The sequence below is a fragment of the Pelecanus crispus genome, chromosome 2 (genome assembly GCF_030463565.1).
Source record: "Pelecanus crispus isolate bPelCri1 chromosome 2, bPelCri1.pri, whole genome shotgun sequence".
Classification (NCBI taxonomy): Eukaryota; Metazoa; Chordata; class Aves; order Pelecaniformes; family Pelecanidae; genus Pelecanus; species Pelecanus crispus.
The window spans coordinates 57,204,803-57,229,098 of NC_134644.1; the positions used below are offsets into that span (position 1 = coordinate 57,204,803).

At 40.2% G+C, this 24,296-nt stretch overlaps 1 protein-coding gene and 1 gene segment (V, D, J or C); both read right to left on the reverse strand.

The window, feature by feature from the left end:
* Positions 1-527: 527 nt before the first annotated feature.
* The window catches only part of TARP (TCR gamma alternate reading frame protein), a 46,982-nt gene continuing 23,213 nt past the window's right edge, over positions 528-24,296 (reverse strand). The window contains exons 4-7 of the mRNA XM_075706336.1: positions 14,174-14,224; positions 3,877-4,170; positions 2,418-2,489; positions 528-1,663 (exon numbers count right to left, since the gene is read on the reverse strand). Of these exons, the coding sequence (XP_075562451.1) occupies positions 1,530-1,663; positions 2,418-2,489; positions 3,877-4,170; positions 14,174-14,224 (551 nt within the window). The 3' untranslated portion in view covers positions 528-1,529. The remainder of the gene's footprint in view (positions 1,664-2,417; positions 2,490-3,876; positions 4,171-14,173; positions 14,225-24,296) is intronic.
* Positions 15,757-19,061, reverse strand: LOC142593054 (Ig kappa chain V-VI region NQ2-48.2.2-like). The segment is given in 4 exon segments: positions 15,757-15,793; positions 16,799-16,856; positions 18,578-18,898; positions 19,019-19,061. Coding segments are annotated over 4 exon segments (459 nt in total).

Consider the following 24,296-nt stretch of genomic DNA (forward strand, 5'->3'; position numbering starts at 1 on the left):
ATACCTTTGTATTTGTAGCTATTTTATTTCATTTTGGAGCCAAGCCTTAGCAAATAATAGTATGGGATATCAGCTGTTTCTCAAAGAGAGTTTGACTAAAGACTAGACATCACATCTTTATTTGCATTGAAGAGTAACATGACATTGAAGGCAGTAATTAGTTGCATTGGCTTTAATATGCAGATTGTAAAATAGCTTGTAAGATACGCTGTTAGTAAAATAGCTGTGGTTGTTAGAACTGAGCCTGACTTCCCTTACGATGGCGTGGGCCCTAGAAGGCAGTCCTGTTGTAACAGCACTGCATATCCCCCTGGCTTGGCTTAGCTCTTCAACAGAAAAGATGCAAGAACATAGCTTTTATTGTTCTGTCTTCCTGCTTAATACATTGAAAAGCAGAAAACTGATGCTTTTAAGGATCTTTGATTTCCAGAAGAATTTATACGAACAGAGAAATGAATCAGGTTTTCTAGCCATCTTGGTACATGCTGTGGAAATGTTGGAGAACAAACACAGGCCTCACAAATGCACCTGGAGGAAAGCTTTTATTGCCCTCTACATCATTATAGATAGAGTGAGCGTAAATGCTGCAGGCATTTATCTACAAACTTATGGCAGTGTTTTGCCCCAAACTGAGCAAATGCTTTACCCCAATATGTCTACTTCCGTTTTTTCCACAGAAATTTGAAAGGAACTGATTTGTGGAATTTGGAGATGAAGAGTTCAAAGTCCAACATCTGAGAATTTTTCCTCTATTGTGAAAACACTTTATCAAAGCTTCAGATTTAAGGTTTTGCTCAACTTAAAAAGATATCGCTAAATAAGATGATGTTCATGATCGTTACAATTGTTTTATTTCTTTAAAAATACAATGTGCAGGTTTTCAGACTGTGTCACAGTGCTGGTGTGGGGCCTGGTGGATTTATTCCATTTCTGTATGTGTGCGCCTTAGAATTTCATGCTCGTCTAACTTGTTCATTCAAAAATATTATGTTCACTTTTTAAAATTGTTTTTAATTGACTCTTAAAGCACACATCACTTCAGAATATTTAAGTCCTGATTTGGTGGATACATAAGAGTTGGAATAAATCATTGAAAGTAAAAGTGAACAAATACCTGTGAATTTACAGTACAGGAATGCTTCTAATTAAGCCTTAAGTGCAATGAAAAAATGCATCTGTGCTTTATATGTCAAAAGCCCCATTACACCTCTAAACTTCTGCATGCCTAACTACTTTTAACATGAGTATCTTCCTCATTTTGCAACATGGATTTCAGATTGAAATCCAAGGTATGTAAGCTTACTCCTATTGCCCACCTCAATTTAATACTCAAAAAAATTAGGAAAGCCAGATTGATACAAAAACACTAGCAGTAAAGCAAAACAAGCCCTGTGTACCTATGCGAGAAAATTATTTTGGGATTTTTTTGTTGTTGTTACATCTAACACTGAGAGCAGGGGAGTCTATATGGGTAAGTATATAGCAAAGCAAATTGAAGATGATTTTGTATGCTTTTCCTAAACCAGCATCTATGCTTTCTTTCCTCGGTGCTTGGTTGGAGCCCACATTCTGTAGATGAAGAAGAGTACGATGAGATAGTACATGCAGCTCTTCAGAAGGAGGACGATGTACACTAAATATGCTGTCCTGTGCATTAAGTGATCTGTAATAAACATAAGACATAAAAGTCTTGTTTAATGTCAATATTGTACAACCTCCTAAAAGATGGGTGGAACTGGGACTGTGTAGTCTGTTTACAGCTGCAATTACGTTGATTCCAGTGGACAATGTATAAACACATACAGTGTCTGACTGTCCTTTGAGTAGGTTTGCACTGCTAATAAGTCTTAGACTGAGCAGGTTTCTTAGCACTAGACTGCCTCTCAATGTCACTGGGTTATTATCCCCTGTAAAGGCAAGAACATAATTCTAGTGCTTCCAGCACTGATTACTGGTAGCACTGTGTTTGTTTGAATCCTTTTGTGTTGGATTTTTTGAACGTAAGTGCTCATGATTCTTCCTAAATCTCCCTTCAAGCTAAAAGAAAATTCCTTTGTCCGAAGTGCTGGGCAATTGCTAGGCTGATGGAGCATCAGCTGAAGCGTTGAGTATTTAACTACTTCAGGTATTTAAAAAAGTGGCATTTAATGTGGGCTAATAATCTAGTAGCCTGAACAGCATCTGTAGCATCCTAATAAAGGTACCTAATAAAGATAGGAGAGCCCCTTCTTATAATCCACAACAGAAGGTAATTCAGAATAGCACTGAAAAGTTTTTAAGTTACAGACCCCGGACTTAAGAGATTTCCTGTATGCTATTTAGAAAGATCATTTCCATGATGTTCTGAGCATATGTAGCAATATCTAACTCTTGCATGACATGCATCGCTTTCCCACATTTTAATACATTTTAATTACCTCCATTAAAAACTGTGCCGTTTCCAGGATATGTGATGCAGTCCTCTTCCTGATGAGCAGGCTTTGTATCATCTAATAAAAAGAAAGTTGAAATGCCCCAGTTAGACTTTTCTTTACTTTTAACAAACATGGATTGAGAAATAGGGAATAAAAGAGGCAGTACAGCAGCAGTGATATTAGTACTATAGGAAGTTAGTATTGAACAACAACAAAAAAAAAGATGTTTAAGAGCTGTCTGCATAGCAGATGTTCACAAGTAGGATTCATTTGCAGAGAGAATTTGAAGGGGGGAAATGCTTGTAGAGAAGTGACTGGGTATTTGTTGCCCTAAGGTTTGCCTGAAGTAGCTGGAGTCCGTTTGCCTTCACAATGTACTGTTATTAGAAATGCGGAATAATTTGCATCAGAAGGGACCTCAGTTAGTCTGTTACTTAATGGTTGCTCAACACTAAGGAATAATCTTGAGGAGAGTATGATCTAAGGTTCCCCTGTCAGGAATTTGCTATTTTGGTGGTGGTTGTTCTCTAAAATAAACCCTTTTTGTGCTTGAAACAGCGAATTTGTGTTTGTTCTTGGTTATGGTGTTTGTATGCATTGATACATGGGTTTAAAGACATCTGTATTACATCCCTAAATACATCTTCCATCTAAAGAAACTTAAAGCATATTTTTGTCAGAATATATTTTGAAGATTGAAATGTAATGGTTATTTATGGCCATGCTCTCTCTCACTCCATAGGAGTTATGTTAATTTATAGTAAGTTGAACAGAGGTCGGTACTGAGAAAAGATTAATCTAAACCAATACAGGCAGCTTTTCTTAAAGATATTACCATGATTTAAACAATTTGCATTGATTATAAGTTACTTTTTTCTTTAAAATTGCATTGTCTTTCAGATTTTGTTTTGCATAATCAATCTTTCCACAATTAAATGAGATATCTTGTTTTCATACATGGTTATTACCTCACTATTACTGGACTATGAGTAAGTAATATATTTAAACTCTGCTCTACATCCACAGAAATCTTGTTTTTAACTCCTTAGTTTTTTATAGCTGTGACTAATGTGAGGGGGTGTCAGAGGGACTTGCACCTGTAAGCCATGGGTGACAAAGAGGTAATACTGTTTTCAGAAACTTCTGTAGACTGGAAAGTAACCGATGTGGCTCAGTGGAGACCTTTTGGAGCTATGCTAGTTTACACCTGATGAGGTTCAAGAACTGCTGTTTTCCTATTACAAAGGGATGTTCACTGGGGGAGCATAGCACAGGCTGGGTTGCTTTTCCTGGGAAAACTTCGGTAGTTTCTCCGGATGTGTATTTTAGCTATTGTTGTGCCGAAGAGCACAGAAGCTTTCAAGAGCAGTAATTGAAAGCATTATTTCTATAGTTTTATTGCAAAGAAAAAGTGATGTCTCTAGTAACACGTAGAATTAAATTTTTAACATGTAGTATATACCTTGTGTTGACAGTGAATCCACTTTGCTTTCGTGCTCGTATTTGCAGGTATATTTCCTGTCTTTGTTCTCTGCTGGTACAGTTAACCAGCTGCTGATTGAGTATTTATCCTTGCCTGCGAGCTTCAAAGCGTCTCCTTTTACTACATTTTGTGTTACCTCCTTATTTTCCCCTTCGGTCCATGTGACCCGAATAACCTCTGGGTAGAATTTCTCAATAAGGCAAACATACGTTGTCAGATTTTCATGTGTATTCTGCAGGATTTCAGCGTGTGCCGGTGGAGAATTTCCTTTGTCTGGATTGGTTGTTGGAGGAAAAAAAATAGCAAAATGGAGAGTTGAAAGATCAATAGTGTACAACAAATAAATACACAGCCACAAAATACAAATTCTGAAAAGCAGCAACCTAAACATCATAACAAATGTTTTAGCTCTCTAATTTGCTATGAAATACTTAGGATGGGAATAGAAATGTCTCATGTATGAAAGGAATTTTAGGTAATCAGATGGATGAATTACAGCTGTTTCCATCCTTGAAGTAAAAATAAGTTTTTGGTGAGCTGGACAAACCTCGCATTCAAACACACTTCATATTAAATGCTATTTCAATGGACCCAAAGGGCAAGTTTTAATTTCAGTCAAAAACAGTTACAATACTATTTAGAATAATTGGGAATAGAAAATACTGCTTTTAACCTTATTTTTAAATGTGTTATTTTATAGAGAACTAAAATGAAGAGGCTTTTATAAGTATGGTACAGAAATTCAAGCTCAAAATCAGAAGACAAGATTCAATTAAAATATTCTAAACTCATCTTTGTTTAGACAATATAGAGTCTTCCAGACTCTGGAGAATGTTTGATCTAAGCTTTGATACTGTGCTGTGTGCATGGAGAAACATTATTTAAGTTCTAAGTTGTTTAGTGAACACTAACATCTAGACTGCTTCATTCATGCTTCTTGTCAAGCAGCACATCTGATAGAGGAAGACCAGAGTAGACTAGGTCTACTCTTTGACATTCTAACACTAGAGTAGATTAAAAAGTACCTCACAAAAGATTTCTTGAGTATTTTATTAGAAAAATAAATTCAAGTCTGGTTATTTAAAACCTTAGAAACCTACTCAAAAATGTTTGAAAAAAAATTTTTTAGCAACTTTAAGAACTGAAATATTGTTGATGATATTAATAATCTACCTTGAAAACGAGTTAGAAAACTTCAGGCAACTACGTGAGAGCCTATATCCCACAGCCTTCCAAGCAGTACTGCTGTCAGAAAGTGTATTTGTCTGCACAAGTCTTTGACAATTATTAAATAATAGTAATAGTTCCTGAAAGAGCTTTGCTCATTTATTTGATAAGAGAAATTTAATATTGCTTTATAATGTTTATGCAAAAACAATTACATGAAAATTTTGTCTACAGAATGTTAAAAGTAGACCACCTACCTTTCAAATCTTTGTAGTTTTATGTCCCCAGTATAAGTCCCCACTGCTAATTAATGAACATCTGCTATATCTAATTAATTTTCTAAAACCTGATATTAATTTTGTGGGGGTTTTGGGGGGGAAAGAAAGGCAACAAAAATTTATTTTTGCCTTTTTTTTTTTTTTTTAAGACATTCTATGTATTTGCCAGGTGAGATACAGAAAAGACAGGAAAATGGAGTCACAAAATGCTCTGGACCCCGAAGGTTGGCAATGCTGTTCCTTTAATACCAGATTCGTTTAAATGTTTGAATTAACACATCTGAAAAGGAAAAAACAAAACAAAACTAAAGCCGAAGAACATGCTATATCTAGATAACATTTCTATATCCAAATAACGTATCTATCCATAGCAGGGTTGTCGTAGGTGATGTGCTTTGTGAAACAAGCCCAGTATGAACATACATTAATATATTTTTAATGAAAAATGAGCTGTTTCCACAAGCTAACTGTAGGTAATCTCCATTTCATTTGCCTCTCAGGATTAAACCTTATGTTATTAAGAGGGGTCCAAACCATCCAGATTTTGTCCACACAGAGAAGATGTTTTGATATTATAAAAGTGGATAATAAATTTAAAAGTCTGTTTTAGTTAAATGTGAACTTCTGCAGTGCCTGCATAGGCAGTGCTCATGGGCAATCATTTTTCTCTATGCTTAACTGCAAGTGAGGACTAGATACAGCTTTCAAAATTGACTTTTGTTGTATAGAAGGCACTGCTTAAGACTATTTTTTTAAGGTAGCAGAGAGATTTTAGGTGTTCATCTCCTTACACCACTCTTTCTCTTGAGATTCCTATGTAAATCTCTGCCACTGAATTTGAGCAGCTAGATGCACAGCGTTTAAAGTGTGGTCTGGCTGAGTGGTGCAGTTTTCATGCTTTGTGAGAAAACTCATTAATATAAACATGTAATTTTGTCAAAAAGCTTCCACCTTTCTTTAAATGATCTGGCTATTCTAGAGCAATCTTTTACATTGCATCCCCACTAAAACAACTTCATGATTCTTTGAAGTATTTCATACTCGGTGTTTAAAACCAAAAATGACCAAAGCATAAGGCTGTCTACCTTCAAAAAGATAACACTTATATTATGATTTTCCTTCATTTTGGATGTTTGTCATTGAAATGAAGATGTGGACTGAGTTCTGCTGTACCAGAAATAAAATTGCTAACAATTTTATGGTTCTCTAGCATTAATTTAGGGGTTAATTTTATCCTCTTTGTGCATCAGTCCTCCCAGGGATGCAAGATTAAACTAATTTCTAAAATTATTTATTTGTTCCAGAGTTGTATATGTTTAGAAGACCATGATGTAGCTCCTGTCCCAGTGACATTGCACTCTGCAAAGCCTCATGACTATTTTAGATGTTTCTTTTGGATTTTCAAAGCTTAGTAAGTTACCCTGACTAATTTCATTAGGCTAGAATTTAATCGTCTAGTTTGATGTTATTCTCTTGGATTATTAAATCTAAATAGAGAGGCAGAGAGAGATGCTTCCAGCTGCTAGTTCATCCTGCCCATTTTAGAGACTTCTATTAAGATGGAATAATTTCCACCTCTGGAATTGCCAATGTCTTTCCATTTACAATAAAAAGACCCTAGGTGCTTAGCTAAAATGAAACACCTAAATCATATCACAATACTGAGGAAACATATCGCTTGAATAACTGCAACTGTGTGCAGGCATGGGAGAGTCTCATGTACACACATAGGTAAATGGATGACAGTGGAGAACTGAACAAATTAAGTTTTACATATGTATGTATAAGTTTGGGGCGGGGGGGGAATCTCCATCTCCATAAACTGTAGGTATGTTTATGGAAAAAAGGATGCAAACTTGTAGAATTGGCTGTAGATTTTGGTGTATTTTCAGGCTGATCTATAAAGTCATTGAAATCAACAAGACAGTTTACATTGGCTTTTCTGGGCAAATGATCTGATCCTTTAAGAAGAATTTTAAAGTCATGAACTTCCACTCCACTGGTTTTTTTTGTTTCAGTTAAACTTTCAAAAATTTTGCTGTTTACTTTGTTAAATAGTTTTCTAAGGCAGGTTTTCAAGAGGTACGTACATACTTTTTAAAACAATATATAAGCATGTGCAGGTATTTCTTAAGCTAAAATCTGTCTTTTCTCTCTTGTAATAATGCAGTGAGCCTGCAAAACATTGTGCAAATAAAATTCTGGAGTTAGGCTCATTAATCAATGAGCTACTAACAAATTTGGGTTCAAAATATATGTTTTTATAGACTAACTATCAAAAGTTTTCTTAATGAAACTCCCCTATGGTGTCTTTACATGTATCTACAAACAAGATTTATAAATAAGGTTAATGTGTTCTTAAGTGAAATTTTAATTCTCATTACTTGGATGATCCCACAAAATGGAGTAATTTTGTCTGATACTTAGAGCTCCTCAGTTCCTCTTCAAGCCAGTGCGAGCTGAGAGCAGTCAGCACACTCAGCTCATAAACAGTGTTCTTGTCCTGTCTGCCAGCGACTTCAGGTTTTATCATTGATAATAATATAGTATAGTCCTGACCTACTGTGAGCCGCCCCAGATAGCTTAAAGAGCTGTCAACCTTCACTCCAAAGCTTTCCCATTACAAAACTTAAAAAAATAAGTCTTTGAAAACACTTACTGGAGACGATGAGTTTTGTGCCAGAACCAAATATCTTGTCAAACCCACACAGGTACATTCTCTTACAGAAACTGCTTGGGATGTTTTGGCCAAACAAGAACCAGATTTAACCACCATCATATGAACAGTAAAAGTCTATTCATTTGGCTACATGAATGTAGAAAATTTGAATTCAATCTCAGCTAGTGCTGCTATTCCCAAAGAGCCTTTAGTGATACATACTTTAAATTCAGTTTCAAGGTAATCTTTGCCATCACTTGTTTATAAAAAGTATCAAAACAAACCAGAACTGTTGTTATCTGGGACATTGATTGAGCTACCATATTTTCTCTAGACTTTTTTTCTAGAAAAATAATTTTTTTCTGGGATGGTGAGTGGTTTTGACCACACGATTTAAAAATACATGCGTGCTAGACCACTGTTTAACTGTATTAATGAAAGGCAGTCCTGTACAGCCACAACTCCTCTCAAACCTAGTGGAGGGGCATTTACTCATTTTTGGCCTAATTCCCTTCATGTTGAGGTTACTGTAATCTGCTTAAGTGGATGTGGGATCGGGACTGTTCATCCTCAAATCCTGCCGTACTTGCCTACGCAGTACTGTTGCAGGTAGTCAGTACCAAAAGGAAACATCACACGTGCATCTATGTACGCTGTAGAGAAGTATCAACTTCCATCATTCCTGTGCATATCCTTCCCCAGGGCCTTCTGGCTTCTCCTCAGGGAAAATCATGTGCACCTCAAACGAAATTCTGCCGACACTGAAACCAATTGCAACATTTCCAAACGTCCAGGATTTCCCCCCACATTTTAATCTTCCAATTATTTATTGTCTGCCTGCAGCTAACCGGTGCTGCAGAGCATCCAAGAGGGCTCAGTTCCTCTTGGGTGGAATAAATCAGCTTTGTTAGGACAAATCCATGGGGAAAGACCTTTCCCTTGACCACAGAGATGCAGAGATTCAGCTGCGATTTAGGAGATCTGTTGGCACTCAATGTTTTCCTGTATAGCACCTCTGTTCCCCCTGCTCTGAGGCCAAGGGGTGATCTAGAGCCACGTTTCTGAGTTACCCTGACCCTGCTGCTCTGGGTAGTAAGCTTTGCACAAGGGAATGACCTGATGTAGCCCTAAGTATCCAAAATAAGTTATATTTCAGCAATTTATGGTTCATGTGAAGTCCTATAGTTTACCCTGACAAGTATTTGGGTGCTAAAGAAATGAATTCTGCATCTGCAACGTCCACATCATGTTTCTGTATTCTACTTCTAAATCTGTATTTTAATATGTATTATAATTTTAAAATAGCATATCACATTCCCTCTCCTCTATATTTTGGATTATCAGAATAAGGCATATTTTCTTAGACACTAAAAAACTTACCAGAAACAATAAGCTTTGTGCCAGTTCCGAAGACTTGGTATGCTCACTGTATACAAGCACTTTGCAAAAACCCACCTAGTCTCAATGTTTTTAAAACCTCATTTTGAGTCCCAGCCTAGCCTCCTTCTCTTATTAGAAATGCACCTGTTTCTTTTGACACTCTGATTTCTGTAATTAAAAACTTCCTTATAAAATGGTGTATGGATAAACCTGTGTTTGCTCATACAATAGATTTCACTTACGTTAATCTTTCAGGTTTAAATAAATAAGCTTGCATGTACACGAAACTAAGAATTTGGAATACTGACAAAAGGGAGGATGGACCCCTAATTTAACAGTGGGCATTCAAAATCACGGAAATATTTAAGCAGATCCTGCACGACTGAGATTTGTAATTTTCTAGACTGACTCCTTCAGCATCCCCTGAGGTTTCTATGGGAAATGCGAGGAACAATAAAGGTTATCACCTTGACAACATGGGAAATAATGCATTTATATATATGTGCATGTACATCTGTGTATGAATATATATCCTACAACAAGAACCTAGCGCTGCATGCTGCCAGCAATTCAAGCTGATATTTTGGGCCATGGCTTTAGGATAACAGAGACCATTATGAACAGGGGAATGTTCACACTGAAACCCATTTGTGAACAGTGCCTTAAAAGAACCAGGTACTGAATTCATCTTCATGCCCATGAAATCCTTGATATTTTAAAGCTGTTAGCAAATGTTCCTATTAATATTAATCATGGTAAGAGGCTTTCACTCTGCAGATTTCTTTCGAGTGACTACATTGTCCCTTATTTATGTCTTACAGCTCCATCCTTCTGCCCTAACACTCGTTTGGACTTTCAAGTCTACTGGGTTTTGATTCAGGGCTTCATGTTTTTCCCCGTTAGAAAAAAATACTAATGCAAACAAATGCATACATTAATCTTCAACATTTTGATTTCAAAGGGCAGAAAGTCAGTTTAATCTAACTTCAGGTAATGTATAAATAAATTTAAGTATAATCTATCTTTAGGCAATGTATATTTTATAATATATAATTACAAAAAATAATTCTAGCTTTCTGAACTCTGAACTTCAATGCATTTGATGTAAACAAGGTAGATACTTCAGTAATATTTAGGAGATAGCATTTAAAGAAATAAAATATTGCTGCCATAATTTCTGCTATGAAATTATTTCCTAGAAATGTTAGTAGATTGTTGTTTCTATCACTTCAAAATAAGTTAGCAATATGTTTGTAAGTTGCAAGGAGGACCCAGCTGCAGCTGTAGCAGAAGAGATGGCAGAGGGAAACCGGTTGCAAGCTGCCTGAACAAGCCACTCTGCCTCTATGATGTAAGAGAAAAACTGGATTTAGAAAGGCTAGTTAAGTCTTTCGTTCAGTCTCGGCTTCCCTGTTGCAACTTTGTGAGTGCCTAACTTCCCTGGAAAGATACTTACAGAAGAATCCTGTATTGCCACCTTATGTTGGACTAATATTCCCGTTCTGCTGTAAGCTTCTAAAAACTCATCTATTCCACCAAACACAAATGCAAAACCCGTCTCTCAAATCCCAACCCTTCTGTTACCTGCATTATGTTAAGTCTTGAGCAACTTTCTGTTGGTCAGAACTAATTAAAAGAGACCAACAAGAACAAAAGCAAGCTCATTACAAGCTGATGGGACTTTGGCTCTTTATATATTTGACTCTTTCAGTATAGATCTGAGAAAAGATTCTGCTCAAGCTCAAACCCTGATGATTCAATTGGGTTAAGGTCATTATCCTAAGTCCTGGTTTCCTTAATTTTTTTCCATTAGGAGTAACTTACTGAGCTAATGTTGGATAGTCACCTCTGAAAAGACAAGCTGTGATGAAATGCCCAATCTTAAGCATGAGGTAACTACAGCCCTTTCACTCTATTAATTAATCAGTCAGAAGCCTTGGCCACGTAAAGACAAAATCCTACAGAATTACAGTGATGCTTGAAAAGAATTTATTTTAAACTGTAGATACTACAAGTCTTTGCGTAGTTGTCTACTCCAGGATTACGGTGTTTAAAGCACATTTAATGGGGAAAAAAAGAAGATTTTTGTCCTGCACTTTCCATAAAAATAAATATCTCTACAGGAAAGGCAAAAAAAATGGATCACTTCTTCATATGCGTGTTATTAAGCAATAAGAAGAGCATTTGGAGGTACTGATTTATTTCTACTGCCAAAGTGCTGTGTACATGTCAGAAATAACTACGGACAAGTTTTTTCACTTTTACTAGCCATATTAAAAAAGGATTTTGCCAATGGCCATTGTATATTGCTCTTTGTATCCCTATTGGGAAGAGGTTTTCTTATGCTGAATTCACAGCTGCTTGATTCCCTGCTTATTCCTTCACTACAGCTGGAGGAAAGAACGAGGGCTCTAGAAACTACTACAGCCATTTTCCACCACATTTCCAAGGAGGACTGTGATCAAACGTAGCTCAAAATAGCTCCTTTTCAGAAATGTTTGCGATCCTAAACCACTGCATTACAAATAGAAGGCTCACTGTAGGCATGACACCTGGGGAGCGGAATCCTGCACAAGGATTGTGCCCACTGAGGCTCTAAGCGGGCTAAGTGGCCTCTGGGACACTATAACACTCATCTATATGACCACCCCAAGCTCCCATAGCTTATTGTATGGAAAAGAGCATGTAACTTACCTGACACAATGAGTTTTGTACCAGAACCAAACAGCTTGATGGTATAACCAGTCACAGTGAATGAAGTCTTTGCATTAACAGTGCAGATCTGTTATCTTTATATGGATAAATACTATTCTTTAAAGAAAATCAGATTTGCTATATAATCAATTTTTAGACCCTAGAAAAGTGAAAAAGGAGCAGTTACCTAAACTAAACTGAAGAAAAAAAAAAGTTGTGGAGCTTTTTGAGAGCAGGTATGTCATTAAGTGGACAGGATACATCCCAACTAATTTTAGTTTTCTGAAATATTAGATGGACAGTGCAGATTGAGCAGCTTGGCTCTGTCTCTGCTTTCTCGAGAGAGGCAGCACCAGCAGAGGATCTATTTGATCAGATATCGGCCAAGTAATTTGCTCCTTATACACCTCCATAAAATCAGACCTATTATTGGTGAACATTATGCTGAGATCTGAGCAGCACAAGACCCCTGACCGATATTTTTGTTGTCAATAACATGAAGCAAAACCCTGAATGGATTGGAATTGAACCTTCCGCTAACCAGATACACCATTTTCAGATGGTCAAAATTAGGCAAACTGTTTTCATCTCAGGTGCTTAGCTGAGCCAAATCACAGGCAAGTATCAAAGCACCTGAAGTTTACTTGAAGCAAAATAATTTTGGTAAGTGTGCAGAACATTGTGAGTTTGGCATTCTTCCTTAATAACAGTAGTAACTGATAATAAGCGATTTCTGCAAAAGCAAGGAAGAGAGAGCAGCCTTTCAACTATGCGTATCTTTAGACAGTTCTGGGCATCTTCAGTCTTGGCTTCCCTGTTGCAACTTTGTGAGTGCCTAACTTCCCTGGAAAGATACTTACAGAAGAATCCTGTATTGCCACCTTATGTTGGACTAATATTCCCGTTCTGCTGTAAGCTTCTAAAAACTCATCTATTCCACCAAACACAAATGCAAAACCCGTCTCTCAAATCCCAACCCTTCTGTTACCTGCATTATGTTAAGTCTTGAGCAACTTTCTGTTGGTCAGAACTAATTAAAAGAGACCAACAAGAACAAAAGCAAGCTCATTACAAGCTGATGGGACTTTGGCTCTTTATATATTTGACTCTTTCAGTATAGATCTGAGAAAAGATTCTGCTCAAGCTCAAACCCTGATGATTCAATTGGGTTAAGGTCATTATCCTAAGTCCTGGTTTCCTTAATTTTTTTCCATTAGGAGTAACTTACTGAGCTAATGTTGGATAGTCACCTCTGAAAAGACAAGCTGTGATGAAATGCCCAATCTTAAGCATGAGGTAACTACAGCCCTTTCACTCTATTAATTAATCAGTCAGAAGCCTTGGCCACGTAAAGACAAAATCCTACAGAATTACAGTGATGCTTGAAAAGAATTTATTTTAAACTGTAGATACTACAAGTCTTTGCGTAGTTGTCTACTCCAGGATTACGGTGTTTAAAGCACATTTAATGGGGAAAAAAAGAAGATTTTTGTCCTGCACTTTCCATAAAAATAAATATCTCTACAGGAAAGGCAAAAAAAATGGATCACTTCTTCATATGCGTGTTATTAAGCAATAAGAAGAGCATTTGGAGGTACTGATTTATTTCTACTGCCAAAGTGCTGTGTACATGTCAGAAATAACTACGGACAAGTTTTTTCACTTTTACTAGCCATATTAAAAAAGGATTTTGCCAATGGCCATTGTATATTGCTCTTTGTATCCCTATTGGGAAGAGGTTTTCTTATGCTGAATTCACAGCTGCTTGATTCCCTGCTTATTCCTTCACTACAGCTGGAGGAAAGAACGAGGGCTCTAGAAACTACTACAGCCATTTTCCACCACATTTCCAAGGAGGACTGTGATCAAACGTAGCTCAAAATAGCTCCTTTTCAGAAATGTTTGCGATCCTAAACCACTGCATTACAAATAGAAGGCTCACTGTAGGCATGACACCTGGGGAGCGGAATCCTGCACAAGGATTGTGCCCACTGAGGCTCTAAGCGGGCTAAGTGGCCTCTGGGACACTATAACACTCATCTATATGACCACCCCAAGCTCCCATAGCTTATTGTATGGAAAAGAGCATGTAACTTACCTGACACAATGAGTTTTGTACCAGAACCGAACAGCTTGATATAATAACCAGCCACAGTGAATGAAGTCTTTGCATTAACAGTGCAGATCTGTTATCTTTATATGGATAAATACTATTCTTTAAAGAAAATCAGATTTGCTATATAATCAATTTTTAGACCCTAGAAAAGTGAAAAAGGAGCAGTTGCCTAAACTAAACTGAAGAAAAAAAAAAGTTGTGGAGCTTTTTGAGAGCAGGTATGTCATTAAGTGGACAGGATACATCTCAACTAATTTTAGTCTTCTGAAAGTTTAGATGGACAGTGCAGATTGAGCAGCTTGGCTCTGTCTCTGCTTTCTCGAGAGAGGCAGCACCAGCAGAGGATCTATTTGATCAGATATCGACCAAGTAATTTGCTCCTTATACACCCCCATAAAATCAGACCTATTATTGGTGAACATTATGCTGAGATCTGAGCAGCACAAGACCCCTGACCGATATTTTTGTTGTCAATAACATGAAGCAAAACCCTGAATGGATTGGAATTGAACCTTCCGCTAACCAGATACACCATTTTCAGATGGTCAAAATTAGGCAAACTGTTTTCATCTCAGGTGCTTAGCTGAGCCAAATCACAGGCAAGTATCAAAGCACCTGAAGTTTACTTGAAGCAAAATAATTTTGGTAAGTGTGCAGAACATTGTGAGTTTGGCATTCTTCCTTAATAACAGTAATAACTGATAATAAGCGATTTCTGCAAAAGCTAGGAAGAGAGAGCAGCCTTTCAACTATGCGTATCTTTAGACAGTTCTAGGCATCTCTCAGATAATTCCTTTCATTTGGTATAGTCAGAAGTAGTCCCAAAGGAAAACTGTTTCCTTTTCAAAGAATTTGAGTAACCCAAAGGTTTGACACTTTTCTTTCAGAATGAATTAGAAATATCACAAAGGTTGAATATGCATATTTAAAGACAAAAACTTCTTTCTGTTCTCTGAATGCTATCTTTGCCATTCTTAAATTCATCTTTAAAAAGAAAATAATAATGGGGTTAGTTATATATCTGTGCTGCAATAGCTGTTGTGTTTCCCCCATTTCATACATAAATACTAAACAATTACGTTGTGTTCTGTATATGGAGATGCTGTTTAAGAGGAAATCTTGGAAAGCATTCAGTAGGGTTAAGAACCTGTGGGAGCTCAAATAGCAGAGTACTTCACACAGCCAGATTCTAACTGTATTGAAAAGCATGTCAGAACTAGTTAAATTTTACATTTTGTACTTACCTGAAACAATAAGCTTAGTTCCACTTCCAAATATTTTGACATCAGCATCCCACAGTCTGATAATGCTTAGCAATATCTCCTGCACTGCATTTTTCTTGTATAGGCTACAGAAAAAGTCTCTCTGATTTAGAGGTCGGTGATAAATCTGGCCCAGTGCAATAGCTGAATTTGCAACATTGACTAGAGTGCCATTTTTAGAAATACTTCAATTTTTGTAGTGAGTAAAAAGTTCAGGTTTTTAAAACCAGCATTTTCTGAGAAGAAAGCAGTGCCGTGCTTATTCTCTAACTGTGTTCTAATCCTTTTAGCTCTGGGAATTCTCTAACAAAGATCTGTTGCCTCTGGTCTGCTAGATTTTCTCTGAAGTAACCTCTTTTTGCTGTTTGAAGAAGAAATGCAGTTACATTATGATTCCCAAAGGAAATAAAGAAAACTTGCTAGTTATTTGTTGATTTAAATATACAGGTAAACATAGTGCCCTATGTTGCAAATTACTTATTCTGTGAAAGTACCTTAACTGAAGTTTCATCAAACTCATATTTTGAAGCCCATATTTTAATGCAAAGTCCATATTCTAAACAAACCTTACTGATGCCCATAACTAAGTTCATGCCTTTGGTAAGTGGTTACGCTGTTGTCTTTTTGACAAAAGCAGCTGCCTCTACACAGGCATAGTTTAATTGCCGATTGCAGCAGAGAACATTTTTGGTCAAAGGCATGGATAACATTTGAATTTTCTCTGTAACTCTCCTCTGCTTTTTACATGAATTTGACTTAATTATAGTCACCTTGATAATATCATGTATTTTCTGAGCAACATACTGTAGGCATTGCTATAGGCTTTATACTGCAAACAGCATTCATCCTATTGATTGCATAACTTCACCACAGTTAAGAACAATACAAATACAAAAGTAAACCGGTTACTTTCAGTAGGGCCAGGAACTAGAAATTTGTTACATTCCAGGCAATTTTCCTTCCCAATCAATTTAGACTGAACCACATCTATCAATAAGAAACTTTTTGCATTTCTCACTTGCTGTTCTGAGAGTAAACTTCCAAGCAGTTCACTTTTCTTTCCCAGAACTGGAATGAATCCATCTCAATATTTGAATTTTTACCTCTCCTCATTTTTCCATTCCCCCGTCCTTAATAAGTATTCAGTAATTGTTCTAGAGGTGATCTCTCTATTCATGAGGTTGATATATTTATTGCCCATCAACCCACACAACTGGGGCACCGTGCACAGTTCACAGATAAAACATGATTTATCAGGCAGAAATTAATTTTCCTGCAGTCTTTCATTCTTAATTATCGGAGAACCTGAATGACTCTGTGAAAATCAGAATAGTAATAATGGTACTCACCAGAGACAATTAGCTTGGTTCCTGTGCCAAAGTATTTGATCCAGGTGCTCCACACTATGTTTTGACTTTGCAATAAGCTAACATGCTCTCTGGCTATGCCATTGTTGAAAAAAATCCAATTTTTTTCCCAGTCAGCCCCAGGAGACAGAGTGAAGGTCCGGCCCCTGGCTACTGGGAGGATGTCAGAAATTTCAGACCCACACCTGGTTGTTCAGCTCATATCTAATGCCCCTCAAAGCAGATCTCTTTCCTAAAGTGTTGCAAATTCGTTAGATAACCTCTCCCCTTAAGCCTAAGAATGAGGTGAAGGCTTCTCTTCAATTTTAGACACACAAATAGGTGCACAGGGTTGTGCATATTAAAAAATACATACCTTCAGGTGACGATCCTGCTATTTCCCAAAGGGGTACACCCCCCTCTCATCTGCAGCTAAGTGACATCAAGTACTACTAGCATGGAGTTCATTTTTAGTTGTCTTAATACAATTCAGCAGAGAGAAAGGAGGGAGAGCCAGCACCATAAGCATTGCGAAGGTGTCTGTGTGCTGCAGGTTGGATTTTCTGTCCCCAGTACGTGGCCCATCTCCTGGAATCACTCCAGGCTCTGCAACAGCAGCTCATCAGCATCTTTTCATATATTAGCTGGTGGGAGGAGGAGGCTTTTCCTTTGTGTGCGGGTTTCTTACAAAACAGCCCAAGATAACACCAGAGGAGTCACTGCTATTGTCGATCAAACAGCCTGCATGCTTACTTTGCCATTTAAAAGAAAGTGAGTTTGAGTGCCTCTGGGATCTCATGTGGCACACCGACTGCAAAACAACGTTAAGAAATTATGATTTGTGGCTAGAGGGAGGAACTAGACTGAGGATGAAGGTCTTTCAGTTGAAGTAGGTGTAACAAAAGCAATTGTCTATTCTGAAGGCTCCTGGGCAGGAACGTTGTAATCGTAACCACAGATCAATGGCAGAAGTGACGTAGACAGAGAACGGTGCCCATCGGTGCTTTTCCTGCCATGTCCTTAGACACACAGCGAAGGAGGCCACCACCATCTCACCCGCAGTTGCTGGGACTGTTGGGTTATGGTCACAACAGTAGGTAGCTGGTAGGTCTCCAACTGTTTGGGTGATTCAGATGCATCACTATTATGATGAACAGCAGTGAAACACAGACATTGATAAGCAAGAAGTAGGGGGCAGGAGGCAGATATAGCTCCAAAAAAATGAACAGGTATTCGCCCCTCCAGATGCTGGGAGGAATAAGTAGAAAATCTTCCTCCTCCGAGAGCTGCTAACTTTTAAGCAAAAATAACATTTCTTTTCCTTTGCTAAAAATTCTACAAACCTTCGGGATAAAAGCTCTCTATTTCAGTTTTCTTTTTCAGGCCAAATGCTTTGAAGAGCTCCAGTACAACATGCTGACCTATTTCCAGGAACACCACTATGAAAATGTCCCCCTTTCCATTAAATAAATCCTTACAACCAGATCACTGGCATGCTTGAGCCAAAAGAAAGACAAGCTGGAATGGAGAGGATGGGTTAGGTATTGGACAATCACCATTCCCTTTGCACTATGCAGTTGCTCAGTTGAAATCTCTTAGCTTTTGGCAGCTGATGCTTCCAAGGAGTCAATCAGCACCGAGCATATCCTGCTTCTCCAGAGCCTGTGTGTGAGGCCAGGCAGCTCATCCACACCAGGGGAAGTGAGTTGGGATCTTTTGAGTTGTTTGTGGTTGAGATGCTGAGGCAGTATTTGTCTTAATGATCTCTCAGTTCCTACCATGGTGACTATGCCAGTAGGTGCAATAGTAGGTAGCAGTGTTGACTGGAATGATATTGTTTATTGTAAGAATACAGAGTTTCCAGCTAGAAACATTTTCAACCATGTAGCTGTATGCTTGGAAGCCATCATCTACTTTTTTTGTCCCTGTTAAGTAGAGAATCCTCTCTGGAGCTTTATTCGCCTTCCATTGATACCAGTGTATGACGGTGCCATCAAAATCTCAAGAGACATCTCTAGAGTGACGTTCCAGGTGCACACTTCCTTTAGTCTTGGTGACAGACATAGGGCACTGCAGAGGAATTTGTTGTGCAAATCCACCTAGGAAAACAGAAGAGGAGAAAGGATGTCATTATCTGGAGTTCATGCATTTGGGAAGATGCCTGTTAGCACAGCCATGGGTGCCTGTGAGGAAAGGTAGGGAAATAAGGAAGGACTTACAAGACCAAGCGGCTGTGGCCACAAGCGCTGCCAGCAGCAGCATGTTTGCTTGTCACGCTCTGCTGTCGTTGAGACTCAGAGGAGAAGGAAACTGGCCCTGGTGCAGAGTGAGAAATGCCGTGTGGGAGGAGGAGGGGCCTCCCTTGGGTGGCAGCTGGTGACACGGCACACCAAGCCAGAGGAAGGTGTCCCCTGATGTCGTGCAGGGAGCAGTGGGGATGGGGGAGGAAGCGGAAGGGAAGGGAAGGGAAGGGAAGGGAAGGGAAGGGAAGGGAAGGGAAGGGAAGGGAAGGGAAGGGAAGGGAAGGGAAGGGAAGGGAAGGGAAGGGAAGGGAAGGGAAGGGAAGGGAAGGGAAGGGAAGGGAAAAGGGAAGGGAAGGGAAGGGAAGGAAGGGGAAGGGAAGGGAAGGGAAGGGAAGGGAAGGGAAGGGAAGGGAAGGGAAGGGAAGGGAAGGGAAGGAAGGGAAGGGAAGGGAAGGGAAGGGAAGGGAAGGGAAGGGAAGGGAAGGGAAGGGAAGGGAAGGGAAGGGAAGGGAAGGGAAGGGAAGGGAAGGGAAGGGAAGGGAAGGGAAGGGAAGGGAAGGGAAGGGAAGGGAAGGGAAGGGAAGGGAAGGGAAGGGAAGGGAAGGGAAGGGAAGGGAAGGGAAGGGAAGGGAAGGGAAGGGAAGGGAAGGGAAGGGAAGGGAAGGGAAGGGAGAATGAGCCTGTCGCCTGCATGTGGCTTTGCTCTTTGGACAGAGCATGGATGGCTGTTGTGAAGCCTGGGAAGTGCTGGTCCCCTGTGGCACATCCAGAGTGTGCTAGAGGTGGTGAAACCAGTGGAGATGGGTCTCTTAATGGTCCCTGTCAATTTTACTACCATGAAATGGGTATAGTGATGCCACATGCTGTGTCGAGGATGAGGTCTGCTTCAGGAAGCTTTCTGACACCATGACAGGACCACAAGGGAAGAGTTCCTGAGAAAAACATCAGCGCTGACTGCAGCACTGCAAGTACAGCAGTGATGGCTGCTGGAAGCCACAGCACACGGAAGGCAGAAAACAACAAAAAAATAAGGATGATTCCCTGAACAAAGAGGTAACTCTTTGGAAAACCACCATGAGATCCTACAAATAAAGACAGCATGTGCCAGTCCCAGCTTCTAGCTGAGAGCTGTGTGTTGCACCACTGAGGAGCCCTGAAGCTACCTTCAACAGGATTCAGTGAGATCAGTGAGCACTTGCCTGCTTAAACTTCACTTTGTGTTTGAGAAGTTCAAGATCTGAGGCTACTTGTGTTTAGTGTTTATTTGCACCTAGCTTGATCTTGTTTCTAAAGTCCCACAGCTCATTCTGTGTGATGGTCCAGCATTTCAGGTACGCAGTTATACCCCTTGTCAGGAAAAGAATAGCTGAGGAGTAGGTGCATACTGGTCTAAAGGCACGAGCAAAAATTATTCCTCTTAGGCTCCTCTGTGAAATGCTTGCTGTGCCTGGGCCATATACTAACTCACTGCAAGTTTGAAGTAAGTCCATCAAACTTGATAGTTTTGGTAATTCTCCTTTGTTCAAAAAAACCCCTGGTTATCCTATCTGCCTTAACATGAAATGAAAGAAGAGGGTGGTTATAAGCAGCTCATCATCAGCTGTGATAGATAAGAGACTGTAAATCTGTGATTTAAATTGGTCTGTGTGGGATTTTGTGGTATCTGAGTTAGGTAAACAACATTTCCAGGGCCTTAGGGGTGTTTACATGTAGAGCAAAGATGACTATAGTGGCAAACAGGGAGAGCTTTTCCTTAGAAGTGCTAGGCAGTGGCAAGCATATCTTTCCCACCACAAGGTACTTTGTTCAGCATGTTGTCTTTCTGTCACTGCCTTCTCTTTCCTAAGGGAGAACAGTGGCTGGACTAGAAAATCAATGCAATGTTTGCTCCCCTCAATGGCCACCAGACTTCTGCTGTGGCTGTGCAAACAGCACTAAAGGAGCGGGTGAGTTTCCAGTATTTATGTGCTAATTCTTGAGGCAGCGAAGACTTCTTTTCCCTTAAAATAGTAGATGTGTGTTTGAAGACCAGAGTGCTAATGACAACCCAGACTTTGAAAAGGACAGATGTGCAGGGTTAGCTGCTCTTTTTGAGTAGCAGAAAAAGGTTTAGCCTTTCAGCAGCTCATATCAGGTGGTGTGAGAAGACCAGGGGGTGAAGTGGCACATTTACAGCCCTGTGGTTCAGATGCTGAGGGAGGTTTTTTGCCTTGAAGATCTTTGAGGTTCTATCACAGTGAGCATCCCAGTAGGCACAGTAGTAAGTAGCAGCATCGTCTGGAATTACATCTTTTATTGTAAGAACACACCGTCTCTGGCCAGAAGTGCTTTCAACCATGTACCTGCTCGCTTGAAAGCCACTTTCAACTGTAGTTTTCCCTGCTGAGAAGAACAGGATTCTCTGTGGAGCTTTACCTTCCTTCTGTTGATACCAGTGTATGACGGTGCTAGCAAAGCCTTCCCCTAATGTTTGAATTTCGCATGTCATCCGTGCACTTTTCTCAAACTTTGTGATAGACATAGGGCTCTGCAGAGGAATTTGTTGTGCAAATCCACCTAGGAAAACAGAAGAGGAGAAAGGATGTCATTATCTGGAGTTCATGCATTTGGGAAGATGCCTGTTAGCACAGCCATGGGTGCCTGTGAGGAAAGGTAGGGAAATAAGGAAGGACTTACAAGACCAAGCGGCTGTGGCCACAAGCGCTGCCAGCAGCAGCATGTTTGCTTGTCACGCTCTGCTGTCGTTGAGACTCAGAGGAGAAGGAAACTGGCCCTGGTGCAGAGTGAGAAATGCCGTGTGGGAGGAGGAGGGGCCTCCCTTGGGTGGCAGCTGGTGACATGGCACACCAAGCCAGAGGAAGGTGTCCCCTGATGTCGTGCAGGGAGCAGTGGGGATGGGGGAGGAAGCGGGAAGGGGAAGGGAAGGAAGGGAAGGGAAGGGAAGGGAAGGGGAAGGGAAGGGAAGGGAAGGGAAGGGAAGGGAAGGGAAGGGAAGGGAAGGGAAGGAAGGGAAGGGAAGGGAAGGGAAGGGAAGGGAAGGGAAGGGAAGGGAAGGGAAGGGAAGGGAAGGGAAGGGAAGGGAAGGGAAGGAAGGGAAGGGAAGGGAAGGGAAGGGAAGGGAAGGGAAGGGAAGGGAAGGGAAGGGAAGGGAAGGGAAGGGAAGGGAAGGGAAGGGAAGGGAAGGGAAGGGAAGGAAGGGAAGGGAAGGGAAGGGAAGGGAAGGGAAGGGAAGGGAAGGGAAGGGAAGGGAAGGGAAGGGAAGGGAAGGGAAGGGAAGGGAAGGGAAGGGAAGGGAAGGGAAGGGAAGGGAAGGGAAGGGAAGGGAAGGGAAGGGAAGGGAAGGGAAGGGAAGGGAAGGGAAGGGAAGGGAAGGGAAGGGAAGGGAAGGGAAGGGAAGGGAAGGGAAGGGAAGGGAAGGGAAGGGAAGGAGAATGAGCCTGTCACCTGCATGTGGCTTTGCTCTTTGGACAGAGCATGGATGGCTGTTGTGAAGCTTGGGAAGTGCTGGTGTGGAGTAATTGTTGGAGGTGATGTAGAGATTAAACTTAGATTCACAGTTTTAGGAAAGGCACAGCACTGAAGAAGCCTCCAGGGAGGAGTGCAGCTGGCATGCAAGGAATCCGTTTCATGGAAGTTCCCTGGGCCTGCAACCTTAGACGTCGGCAACACCAGCAGAACTTGGTGTGTTGGCTCTAAGACGAACTGCCCGGAGGGTGGAGCGGTGTGGAGACACCGCAGCCAGGCTCTGTGTGGCATCCCAGATGGGACTGCTGTGAAGCATTCTGCCCAGCCAGGGCAGCTCCTGTGCCCTTGGATTCCCCAGTACACTCTGTCAAGCCCGGAGACTTGGTCTATCTACGGACATGAAAAGACGAACCATTTGTCACCTTATTGCTGCTGGTTTTAGTCACTGTATAGTACTGACTGTGTCTGAACATGGCAAACAATTTATTGTAGATGTACTTACCAAAGGAACAGCGTGCAGTATAATGGAACACTGCGAGAACTTGGGCAAATGATGGATGAATGAAGAAGGACAATAGGAAAGGGTATAATATGAGACCCTGGGCCAACAACCTGTCATGGTTTTGACAAAATGCTGCCCTTTGGTAAACTTTGCTCATTATAATATCATTATAATACCAAAACATACCTCCATCCCAAAACCTACCTGCCTCTAAGGTGTGACCACTCCTCACTGATCTTGTTCTTTGGATTTTTCCTTGCCTATACCTTTAAAGCGAAGCGAGAAAGTTTTACACCAATCATAACACAGTATGTATGACTAGAGTCACTCAAGCTCCACCTGAAAGGTAAAAAATAGTATAAATTAGCCTAAGAGAGAGGGGATGTTAGGGAAGATACCATCGCGTACCACTCTGACTTCTGGGATCAGTCAACGGGCTGAGCCTCTCTTCCCCCCCATCGGGACGCCTTTGGGTAAGATTTGAACACTTGGTTATACCAAGTGCCTCCTCAGAAAACTTAGAAACCTCTATATAGAGTCGCTTTATGTCTTTTGATGCATCTGTGTTACCCATGCTTTGGTATTTGCATGTGCCTTGCAGTTAGTGTATTTATTGCTGGTAATGCAAAGAACCTGTGTGTCTGTTGCTTTAATAAATTGCTTTGATTCATTGGCCTAGCCGTGATAGTTCTCATTGAACGCAACCAGACGCTTTAAGTGTGGCCGTGGTAGTTCATGCAGCACGACTAGACAAAAGGTACCTACGTTATTTGTGTATCCATAATCGTGATAGTTCAGTGCACTGAACGTGACCGGACTTATAACGACAAATTGGGTACCTTCCAAAGCCCTCTTGACGCAACAGCTGGTCCCCTGTGGCACACCCAGAGTGTGCTAGAGGTGGTGAAACCAGTGGAGATGGGTCTCTTAATGGTCCACGCCAATTTTACTACCATGAAATGGTGCCACGATTGCAGGTTTGTGAGTCCTGCTGATTATGTCAACTTTTTGTGAATGAGTGACTTTACACAGTTTGATTTAGTAGCAGTTTAGAATTTACTTATAGCAAATCAGAGGATTTGATTGTAGTATTTTAATAGCACTCAGTCATCAGTGATTAACAAAGTGATTAGACAAAACTGATCAAAACAGTGACTTAGGTACAGATTCAAAGATGGCAAGGTTCACCCTATTACTACATGGGAGTGCATAAAGGAAAATTAAATTACACTGAGTTGGAATGAATCACAAAGGGATTGCGTATGTAGGGGATAAGGAGGACCCTCC